We start from the raw sequence: 11,946 nt of genomic DNA on the forward strand, positions 1-11,946 counted from the left end.
AGCAAATGATCTTATGGGTCAGGGTGGAAAACAGTGTAAGCACAGGGAATTGTGCTCTACACCCTGAAGTTCTACATTATGGCTTGAAAAACAACTGAACAGGAGGCTTACTGTTAAAAACTTCAACTGAAGAAACATTTTTATTTTTTGTTGGTTGAACTGTTGTAGTAGAAGCAATATTGTGCATAAGATCCACTACTAATATGTTTCTAGGATTGTTAATGTAATTTGTAAACATTACTTCTTGTGTCAGGTGTGGGCATAGGATATAAATTTGGAGAGAGCAATAGGTTGGGGGAGGCAGTGGGAGCCTTTTATTTTTTATTTAAAGCTGCTATAAGCAAAGATTTGAGCATTAGTAACGTGCACAAGATCCTGTAAGCAATCAGAACTATAGATTTGGAAATTTTATGCTCTTCTCAATGTCCCTTAGTTCATAGTGGTTTTGTGTATCAGAATAAGTCACAATCAGTTCCTTGCTTTCTAACTTGGGTTTGAGAGCAGGGACTGTATTCAACATAGAACTTCATTCTGGAGTGTAATTTGAAAGTTAAGAGTAATAATATTGCTTGAAAACCCCAAAATGTGATATTTAAAAAGTGTTGGTGCTACAGGAGTGTGCAAAGTAATAGCTCAGTGGCACAGGATGTGTGGTGTACTGAGTACAACATATTTAACACTTTTCTCTGGTGTCAGTAGTGCCACTCAGGGTCACTGCACAGCAAGAAAGCAGGGCAATCTTTAGAAAATAATACTTGATTACTATATGTCTTAAGCCATTTAATGTCATAGCAATTCCAGCTGAACCTGCACTCAGTAATGGGCTGGTGCTCAGTGTGTGCTGATCTGTAGAACCATCTGTGTAGCATTATTAGATTTTCTTGTAATTTGGAGTGGAAATACACCCCAGTACCTTCACAGTCACCAGCAGTACAAGAGTGTAAATTGGGGTTAATTCACCTTCTTAATATTGATTTTAGAATCTTTAGATGGATTTCTCCTAACAAGAAATTGTTTTCTTCTCAATCTAGGAATACTTCTTGATTCAGAAAGACGAAAGTCTGATACAAGCCCAGCTATGTCACCTCTCAGAATCTCTCTCATCCAGGATATGAGGTGAGTTTGAGCTGTTAAACAACCCAGAAACCCCCTGAGATTTGCACACTTGTTTCTGTGTCTGCTGTGCACCATCCTGTGTTTCGTGCATCAGGAGGGGCTGTGGGGAAGGAACTTGTTGAGCTGTTTTAAAGTAAATAGTTCAGTGTTTTCATTGACCTTTACAGAAGCAGGTTCCATACTGAGGAGCTTTTATATTGTCTGAGCTATTAACTTAGGGAAATACCATGACAAGGTTTTCATAGTTTTAACATTTTGTGTATTGGTTTATTTCCACAGAGGTGTGGGTGTAGTGCTTGTGTTTTCCCAGTCATTGCTGAGTTGGTTGCAGAGTTCTGAGACCACTTTTGCTTCTCAGGGAAGAATGCAGTTCAAAGAACTGGTTTGATCTAAAGAATGGGTTTATCTAACATTCAGTATTGTAGTGTGAATAAAACTACAACTTCTGCCCAGTCCCTTCTTTTCAGTACACTGAAAAAGCAATATGCAGAACTTCTGAAACAACCTTGACAGGAATTGTCTTTTCCTTCTTTTTCCTTACAGCATCCATTTTTTTTCAGTAGCGAAGAGTGAATTGAGGATTTGCCTGCCTTTTTAAAATATACCATTTGTGTCTTGTGTGCAAGAAAAGCTTCTACTGAGCATGCAAAGACAGTGTTTAATTTTCCAAAGCATTCAGCCATAAATATTGCAGTGATAAGGTCCAGAATGAGTCCTAAATCATGTGAGACAATGGGCCTGGTTTAGATTTTTGTAAATAGGGCACTGCATTGCAGATATTTCCTTTTCAGGCTCTTTTTCTCTTTGAGCTAGATTGCAGGGATTTTTTTATTGTGCTGAATATTAAGGTGATTATGTTTCTTTTTCCTATAATTTACCTGATATTTTGTGTTCTTTGGAAAACTTCAGCTGAGCTTGGTTCAAAAGAGCTGTCATGCTTTGACAGTACCAAGCATGTCTTTTTGTTTTATTCCAGGCATATCCAGAACATAAGTGAGATCAAAACAGATGTTGGCAAGGCCAGAGCCTGGGTTCGCCTCTCTATGGAAAAGAAGCTGCTCTCCAGGCATCTGAAACAGTTGCTTTCAGATCATGAACTCACAAAGTAAGATGGGTTATCTTGGGCAAAGCTTTAAAAAAAAATTCTATGTAATTGTTTGGTTCAAAAATCCAGGTATTCCTATTTTTGCATCTGCTTAGCAGTGTGCAGAAGGCATGGAACAAACTGGCCTTCCAAGTGTGTGAGCTGCTTGGGAATTAGGGTTCAGTGCTGGGGTTCTTGACATGTGTTTTCACATTTATAGCCTGCTCAGCAACATAAGGTGATTTGCTTTCATAATAATCACACACAGTGTTTACTGTGTGGAAATTAAAGCCATAGTAATTGTCATGAACTTTAATTGAAGACTTCTGTCTGGGCACAGCTTAACCTATGCTGTCTGCTCTTCCTTTCCTCTCCTTCCACTCCCCATCTTCCAAGGAATTTCTTCTCCAATCCCCCTGAACCCCAACAGCTAATAATTTGAGATTTGCCTTGTCTTGTATTGTGTTGGACTTTCTGATGAAGCTGTGGCCTTAGTGAATAAGGAAAAGCTGAAGGATGGAGAGAGGACAGCTAATAAATCTGCCTGTATGTCCAAATTAAGATGAAGCCTCTCCAGTGAAGTCAACAGTTCGGATCAGGTTAAATTTAGCAGTGCTTGTCCCATGCAGAGCATGTGCTGTGAGAGGACTTTCCACACACCACTACACTCCATGGACCCCCACAAAAGAGAAGGAAAAAACCTCTTAACACTGGCCAGTGTTCTCTTCATCTGTCAGGCAGATTCTGATTCTCTGGAACAGAGGGAGACTGCAGCAAAAGTATGTTGAAAATGAAAATGACAAACAAAGGAGCAACTTGTACAGGATGACATCAATTCTCTGTAATCCTGTGTGCTTTGTGCTGCATATTTACATATCCTACTTAGAGAGCTGTTGTAGGCAGTGTGGTTTGAAAGTGTGCCCCACTTGTTCTTAGAGGATACAGTGCTGAGTTCAGTGAGGTACTAAAAGTAATGGTGCAACTTCTGCCATTTTACAGTTAACAAGATTGTGTTGTTCCTTTTGAAGCAGCTGTTAGGTGTTTTAATTATCCCATTCTCTTTACTTGACATTTGTTAACAAATATAAGGAAAATGTTACGTTTGGTTTTTTTCTAGTCTGCCAAGGGAACAGGGAAAAATCACATGTCCTGAGATCTTTGTGTGCCCAGGGAAACAGAGAAACCTTATCCTTTGAAGAGACAGGACAGCCCATACCCTGACAGGCTGTCAAACATGTGATTCAGATTGTGCAAATGAAACACAGACATGGCCACCTTTTGTGAGACTTTTGTGGCTTTGCCACTCTTGTGGCTGCAGGCAGGTCAGGTTAATTTAAGGCTCGGTCTCTTTGTTTTCATTGAACATTTCCTGTCAGTCTCTAGTGTCAGGTTTGTTATGTGACTGAGAACATGCCTGTTTGTTGACAATCATTGATTTGTTTTGCAAGTTTCTGTCTTGTGACTTGCTGACTTTTTTGTAAATTGATACCTGAAATTGAGGGGAGTTGTCAGGATGCCCTCCTGGCAGGAACAACCTGTCCACAGCTGGGTCAGCATTTCTGGTACCTAATTCCTGCATTCTGGAGAGTTTAGATATTCCTGCAGCATCAGTTGGATTTTGATATATTTTGGCATGCTCTTCTTTTATGATTATACCCAACACTTGTATTATTTCTTGGTTGCCACCTTTGTATGCCTATCATCTTGGTTATGTCAGGAGCTGTTAACACTGACTTCACTGGATCAATGTGCAGGTTGTTGTAGGCCCTGGGTGATCACCTATAGCCAAATACAAGCAGATAGCCCCAGTTTTTGTTTTATGTCCTTTGAGAACAGTCTGTCATACATCATGTGCTGGAAAGCTCTCCCATGGCACCCTCTGCTCAGAAGTAACTTAGGAAAACTCTCTTCACTTCAGTTCTGTCATTTTACATGGTTTAAAGAAGTCAAAATATTTTTCAAGAAAGTGCAAAATTCCTTTTTCCATCTTGGGGTGTTTTTGGATGGGAGAAGACCCTTAAACCAAATGTTACATTTGAGAGGTGGAAGATAACGAGAGCTGGACTGATTCACTTTGGAGATGTCAGCCTTGCAGAGACTCAGCGTATCTCGGCACGCTGTAAACTCTTGGCTCTCCCAGTATCACTTGTATCACTTCTCATTTGTAATGGCTTGCCCATTATTCATAGTGTACCTAATAAATGTGCACAGTAGAAAACATTTCACTGGAAGCATCTTGTTGCTGTGACAGATTATGTGTTTTGCTTTGTCAGGAAACTCTACAAGCGTTACGCGTTCCTCCGCTGCGATGATGAGAAGGAGCAATTCCTGTATCATCTCCTGTCATTCAATGCTGTGGATTACTTCTGCTTTACCAATGTTTTCACAACAATCTGTAAGTATTTGCTTTCCCTGCAGCTCTGATTTCTAGATTTGGTTGAGTCCTTGTCCAAAATTCTAAATAGCTCTGAGCAACATGCCCTAATGTAATTGTTCTGCTTTTTTCCCCTGGGATCCAGCTGTGTGTGCTGTATTGCTGTTTCCATGATCTTCTCTGGTGGGCAGGAGTTTCTGTCCCTGTCACTTTTGTTTCTAACTTAGTGAGTTACATAGCCCTAATAATTTTAGTTGGGGGTGAGTTCTCAGCTGAAGTTTTTGTGGTGGGCTTCATTGCATGATACTAAATAATAAGTCATAATAATAGTATGGGGTGTTCACTATCAAGAATATTAATGCTTTCTTAATTAAAAGAAAACAAACCTTTCCTTTTTTCCTTTTTTGTGCTCAGGCTACTTTGCTGCATGCCTGTCTGTGGGTTTGGGGTAACAATGAAATGCCCGTTGAGGGTTGCATCAGAACTTGTCAGCATTTTTTTTTCTTCTAGTTGTTAAAAAGATACCCTAGAGAAACTTTTAAGCTATGTTGATAACTATAACACTTAACTGTGTTACAGGGTTCTCAAAGATCTGTGTGCCTGCTGCCACAGGACATCACTGGGAAGGCAAAATAAGGAAAGACTTTAGCAAGGCTTATGAAATTGGGGGTGGGATATGTGAAAGGGCTACCCTTGGTGGTGTGTTGTGATTCACACTTGTGTGTATGAAAGACAAAGCAAACAGACATCCAAGCAAAACAGCTTTTGATCTTGCAGGCAAGTTCTGGATAATGTGAAAATCTGGTCTGCTGGATGCAGTTAAACTGTCACTTACTTTAGGACTATCAGCACAGAAAATAAAAAGGGAAACATTTTAATTCATTCTTAAATGCTGTGAGCATTGGGCTTTTAAGAAGATCCAACCACCAAATGCTTTCTCGAGGGCACTGACAGCTCAGGAGATGCTAAGGGAGAAATGCATTAAATGCCTCATCTGAAAAGCCCTGACTGTAATCTGCTTAGGCACTATGAAAGAAGGGCAGAAAGCCAAGAAACACAGTGACCATTCAGAGAATTGGGTTTTATTAAAAAAGGTTGGCTAACAGAGGGCTGGGCAGATGCTGGGTGGTAGAAGAGCACATGCCTCGAGGGTCAGAGGGGGACTGCAGCTCAGGTGATACTGCATGGAATTACTCACAGGTCAACCAGGGGTCCAGAAAGCACTTGAGCTATGTGTGGTGCTATTTAGAAGGGGAAAAATTGCTTGTTCTTTTGAGAGATTGATAAGTCCTAACGTTAGCATAACTAAGAGTGACATGGCAGAGAGAAATGTGCAGCATTATGCTGTATTTTCGCTGGATTTGTTCAGCCATGGCAGTGAATGCTGCTGCCATCCATGCCTGTGAAGAAAGGCTGCAGTTAGTGCCTGAGTGGGACCTGGGGGAGTTGTACAGTGTCCTGAGCTTCTGTGCACTCCTGGGTACAGGAGTATCATGTCTTTACTTCCTTGTCACTAAGCTGAGGATAAGTAAGTCTTTGTGCCATGTTGTGAAGTTGGTAAATAAAAAGGGATTACACTCATAAGAAGGCATTATTCCATCCAAATTTCTTTCTTCACTTGACACTGTTCTGCTGTCAGCTCTGCTTCTTAGTGGCTGCTGTGTATGTGTACACTTCCCCATTGTCAGTCAGTGCTTAGTGTGTGTCAGCATGATTAACTGGGATCTCTGATGTTCTTGTAATTTCATGGTGCTGCAGTGCTGTTTTATGACTTATCTTTTGCTCCTCTCTTGATTAAAAAGAGGTTACATAGTTATTCTTCTTCATTTCTGAAGTGTTCTTTCTTTTTGCAGTGATACCCTACCATATCTTGATTGTTCCCAGCAAGAAACTCGGTGGCTCAATGTTCACAGCCAATCCTTGGATCTGCATTTCGGGAGAACTGGGTGAAACAGGAGTCCTGCAGATTCCCAGGAATATATTAGAAATGACTTTTGAGGTTTGTGTTACTTGATACAAAACCTGGTTGGAGTGTTCTGTTTGTTCAGTTTCAAATTCTTCCCTTGCTGTACCACCTTGAAATCTGAAAGGGTGGCAGATGTGTCTGTGCTCCTGGTCCAGTGGTGTTTTTTGTATTGTTCTTCACCTGTGGAATGAATGTGGAATATCTTTGTGGTTAGTCACAGATAGTTTGTGCCTTTGCATAGCATATTTAACCTATATTTAATAACATGCAGAGCAAAATGACTGACAATTCCTTAGTGCAAGGGATAGACAAGACTGTCTTTATGTTACAACTGTGGGAGGTGTCATATCCTCTTCTGTTGGAAAACAAAGAAGTGATTCTGCTCTGATTTTGCATGTGTGTTGTGTTCATTGGGTAAAATTGAATTGAAAAATCTAGTTCAGCTGACGTGCTCTGTGCAGACCAAAACAGTATTTAACAAAACAAGCAAACAAAACCAAGTAAAGCAGCCTACCACTAAAAAGCCCAGAACTAACCATGCAGTCAGAAACAGGAACCACATTGCTGAGTCTCTGTCTGAGCACGTTCCCTAATAGTTTATTCCCCCAACATGCTTCTTTCTCTTTCAGTTTCCTCTGACAAACTCTTTGTTTAATTTGCAGTGCCAGAACCTGGGAAAACTGACCACAGTGCAAATAGGACATGATAATTCGGGGCTGTATGCCAAGTGGCTTGTGGAATATGTTATGGTCAGAAATGAAATAACAGGGCATACTTACAAGTAAGTATCATCCTGACATTTCATGTGAAGTAGAATTCCTGCAGGGAGCTGGCACAGCAGGGCTTGTTTGATTAGAAAGGTCTGATCTCCTGGGACTCTGTGTCTACAGTTGCCTTGACCTGAAGGCACAGAAAGATTGTTTGGCTTCTGGCATTAAACAAATCCTGGTTCTTCTGAATTCAAACAGGGTTTGCAGTTTGCAGATGCTCATGACTCATATCAGACTGTTGGTGGAGAGGATGAGTTGACTGTTGTGCAGCTTAGAAATAATCTGCCTTGAGCCCAAGGAAGAAACAGCAAGTCAGAGCTTGCTGCTTACCAAATATAGGTGGTATTTTGTATTAGGTCTTGGTACTCCAGGTGTTACAGAGACACCTTTGGACACAAGCTGGAATACAAGGCCTTATGAGTGTTAGAAACCTGTGTTTACATGGGGAAAAGTAAAGGAATGAAACTTACAATGAGAATTCAATTTATTTGTGTTAGATACAGCATAGTTTGATGCCCTGTCCTTTGTTTAGGGAAACTGTTAGGCTCATGTTGATGTCAAATTGGTGGGTAAGTCCACTCAGCTCTCCATGCCAGTTCATTTATAATTAAATGGAGAGGGAAGATTCTCTTTTTGGATGCTGTTCAGTTTTCCAGTTAAGCTGATTAAACTGCCATCAACATTGGTTCAGAAAAAGTGATAATGAGCAAATGAGCATGTGTGTCTGATTTAATACCCCAATTCAGTAGAAGTACTGGTGTTCTGGCATTTAAGCATCTGTTTGGGCTGTGGGGTTTTTTACAGCTGGCTTGATATGTAGTATATTCAGTGTATTTCTTCACCCTTTTTTTATGGGATGTAGTAGGATTTCCCCTTTTACCCATTTTTCCTCAAATCATGTTACATGTGGGACTCAGGCAAAATCTGCTTGGTGGGTGGATCATCTACTGCAACACTCAGCACAAACTTTTGCTGCCTGTGCTGGCAAAAGCCAAAGCCAAGACTTTATTACTTGGTCCTGGGTGAATGAAGTCTTTCTGATAACTATGCTAGCAGGATTTGGGCTTTAGGCAACTGCAGCTGAAAGTCTTTGGCATGGAATTGAATCTGGATTGATCCATTTATCTCCCTGGTGTTGTTAGGTTTCCCTGTGGAAGGTGGCTTGGGAAGGGAATGGATGATGGCAGCTTAGAGAGAATCCTGGTGGGAGAGCTGCTGACTTCCCACACGGAGGCTGATGAGCGCCAGTGCCGGACCCCTCCCCTGCAGCAGTCTCCAAGCATGATCAGGAGATTTGTCACTATCTCACCAAACAATAAGCCAAGTGAGTGCTGGGGCTTGTCCTGTCTTGTCCTCTTCTACATCATCACCTGAGGGCTTGCAAACACAACTGGAGTTTGGGGAGGACCTGTGAAACTCAGCCCAGTGTCCTGCTTGAACTCCAGCTAACTTCCAAATTACAATCCTGGGCATCCTGTTCTGTCTACTTAACTTTTGAAATCTGAAAGGGTGTCACGTGTGTCTGTGCTCCTGGTCCAGGGGTGTCTTTTGTATTGTCCTTCACCTATGGAATGAATGCTATGGAGGAATGTAGAAATTTGCTGCCCTTTCTCTGTCCATTGTGGGTGAAGAATCTTGCTAGTGGTTTCTATTCACAGACTTCTCTTTGTTTGTTCTTGAGGTCAGTGTTCTGTGGTTGTCTTATTCCTGATAAATCAGGTGGTTACTTTGTTCCCAGCCATACTTGGGTTTGCAGCAAAACTATCACAGGAATTATTTCCAGGATGCCCAGATTTGTCAGTCCTAAACAAAGCACTGCTCCTTTTCTTAGCTTTGGGTCCTGGTCTGACCATTCACATAATGTGTAAAAACCCTTTCCACTGTTGGTGTTTTGAAACACCACTGTGTTAACTTAAATATAAAACCAAACCATCTCCATTCCTACCTCCTCAACAATAAATAAAAGTAGAGCTGGGTTTCCATTACCCACAGCCCAGCACTGTTTCCTTAACAGAATGAATTATATTGGTTTGTGCTCCTCTGCTGTGCTTTGTGCTGTGCCATAACCCTCACACGCAAGGTACAATTTCTGAAGCTGTAACTGGATATATTTTTGTGTTTTGCAGAGTTAAATACTGGTCAGATACAAGAAGCTATTGGTGAAGCTGTGAATGGTATTGTCAAGCATTTCCACAAGCCAGAGAAGGAGGTGAGGGGTTGTTGTCTGTAATGGCACTCCTGTCCTAAAACTCTGATTAGTAAACATGAGAGAATATATAGAAGAAGTAACCAAACTGAATGAAGAGCCATGTGCTTGAGAATTCCTGAAGTGCAGCAAAAATTAGATACTGAGATAGTACAGCCTCAAATACCTGTGTTTTGCTGCTAACTGGAGCATTTTGTTAAATTGAATGTTAACATTCTGGTATTGGAAATTGTGCTGTTAGTCAAATCCTACCAAGGATTCTATCCATACACTCTCAAGAACACTGCCTACTGTTTAGTTTGTTCTGAATTAACTGGCATTTTACATCTACACTGAGTTCTAAGTAGGCTTTTAATGTCTGTTTTGCATTATCCTTGCTACTTAAAACATGAAAACCCATGGGCCAGTTTAAAAAAAGGGAAGAAACAAAGGGCACCCCTAAAACACCCACATCCCCCAAGAAAGTGAAGCAGAAGTGCTCTTCAAGACTCTTTTGCATTACACATGTGATCAGCTGACACAGCAGTGATTTTTCTGAAACAAACCTGAGTACCATACCCCTGTCCAGCCCTTGTGAGCCAGAGAGATGTAGAGCAGTGCTGGATCTGGATGGACACCTCTTGACAGTCAGGGTTTTTTTACATTCCTGTAACACCTGACTTCTAAATTCATTATGGTATGACAGATTCATATCCAGTGTAATTCTAGTCAGTGACCACATTGATAATAATCTCAAGTGGTCATGCACTGCTTTTGCAGAATAGAATTTACCATCATGTGCTGAAGCAGGACTTTGTTTTTTACTGAGCATTAAATATTTTTGTTGATAAGGGGCACATGCTACACTGGGTCTGTGATCTGTTACTTAAAAGAGGAAAATATTTTCATAATTTTCTTTAGTGATGATTATTATAGGTAAAACCTGCTCATTATCTTGGCCTGTTTCAGGCTTTGTTTGATGATGATGATGAGGCCCTGACAAAGCTTTCCTCAGCCTCATTCTTAGAGAAGTCAATCCATTTTTGAATGCTCAGGACTTGTGAGAACTGAGCCATCCTGTTCAGGGTCACTGTTTGACAGCAGACTTAAACTTTAGGCATTTGTTTATTTAAAAATTTAATGGGACACTTATGTCCCAGAGTCCCAAGGTGAGGTGATGAGTGTGTGTGCTTTCTGTGTGTGCTGGCAGAGAGGCAGCCTTACCCTGCTGCTGTGTGGAGAAAGTGGACTTGTTTCAGCTCTGGAGCAAGTGTTCCAGCACGGATTTAAATCACCAAGACTCTTCAAGAACGTCTTCATTTGGGACTTTCTAGGTGAGTGGGAGGATGACATCCCAGAGCCTGTTTGTGTCTTTGAAGCACATCCAGCTGTGTTCCTTATCACTGCTGTTGTGTCTCAGCTGGTGTGAAGAGCAGACTTCTTGGAGGCATCTCAGCAGCTGAGTGGCCATGAGGGCTCCTACCTGCTCATCCTGCTGTGAGAGAGAGTCTCTGTCTTCTGCCAATGCTGACTCTGTACTTCATGCAGCAACTGGGCTTTGTCCTTCTGGCAGTTAGAGTGTAAAACAAACTTCCTTACAGTTACAGTGTAAAACAAACAGAGGTACATAGGGTGGTGAATTGACATGGGGTAACCTTGTTGTTAATTGAGCACAGTGAAAGCAAGAAATCACACTTGTAAGAGGTTGAGTTGTCTTTCAGAGCACAGCAGATGGATCTAGTGCTGTTGTATGTACTGGACATTGTAATAAAGGGGTTATAAGCATGCATTTTTCACACAATAGTCTAGATCCCTTGACACCAAGTTAAACAAATGAATTGAGTTCACCAACACATTTTTAAAAAGGAATTATTTTTAATAATGTTTCTATATTTTGAGTAGCTACTTTAACATCGCTGTTCCCCTTACACTATCATTTTACTGCACTCAAATTCAACAGATAGGTGAACTTCTTTAGCATTGTTCAGAGGGAAGGAAATGGAATCCCAGTTTTTTACAGGGGGAACACAGGACTGAATCAAACAGAAACAAATAGTGCCTAAAAGTAATGATTTGGGAAATTCATGGATGAGCTTTGATCCTAGGCCTTTCAGTTTTAACTCTCTCCTAAATGCACTGATGAAACTTCATTATCTCCCACCATTCTTTTAAGAAAAAGCACAAACATACTATGAGACCCTTGAGCAGAACGAGATGGTCCCAGAAGAGAACTGGCAGATGAGGGCCAGGAATTTCTGTCGCTTCATCACTGCTATCAACAACACCCCCAGGAACATTGGGAAGGATGGCAAGTTTCAAATGCTGGTGTGTCTTGGAGCCAGGTACAAAAAAACTTCTTTATAATTGTTGATGTCACTGATATTTTAATGAAATGAAAAAGATGTTGCACTCGGGGCAGTTACTCCTCACTCCCTGTCTCATAAAGAGAAG

At 41.0% G+C, this 11,946-nt stretch overlaps 1 protein-coding gene across 3 annotated transcripts in view; it reads left to right on the plus strand.

Moving 5' to 3' along the window:
- Positions 1-11,946, plus strand: part of DENND5A (DENN domain containing 5A) — a 62,751-nt gene that overhangs the window by 48,894 nt on the left and 1,911 nt on the right. For all 3 annotated transcript variants that reach the window (XM_036383573.2, XM_036383570.2, XM_036383571.2), the window contains 9 exons: positions 1,032-1,116; positions 2,093-2,221; positions 4,474-4,595; positions 6,428-6,573; positions 7,203-7,321; positions 8,453-8,634; positions 9,437-9,519; positions 10,706-10,829; positions 11,669-11,837. In XM_036383573.2, coding sequence (XP_036239466.1) covers positions 1,032-1,116; positions 2,093-2,221; positions 4,474-4,595; positions 6,428-6,573; positions 7,203-7,321; positions 8,453-8,634; positions 9,437-9,519; positions 10,706-10,829; positions 11,669-11,837 — 1,159 coding nt within the window. The remainder of the gene's footprint in view (positions 1-1,031; positions 1,117-2,092; positions 2,222-4,473; positions 4,596-6,427; positions 6,574-7,202; positions 7,322-8,452; positions 8,635-9,436; positions 9,520-10,705; positions 10,830-11,668; positions 11,838-11,946) is intronic.

Source organism: Molothrus ater, chromosome 6, assembly GCF_012460135.2.
Source record: "Molothrus ater isolate BHLD 08-10-18 breed brown headed cowbird chromosome 6, BPBGC_Mater_1.1, whole genome shotgun sequence".
In the NCBI taxonomy this organism is placed as follows: Eukaryota; Metazoa; Chordata; class Aves; order Passeriformes; family Icteridae; genus Molothrus; species Molothrus ater.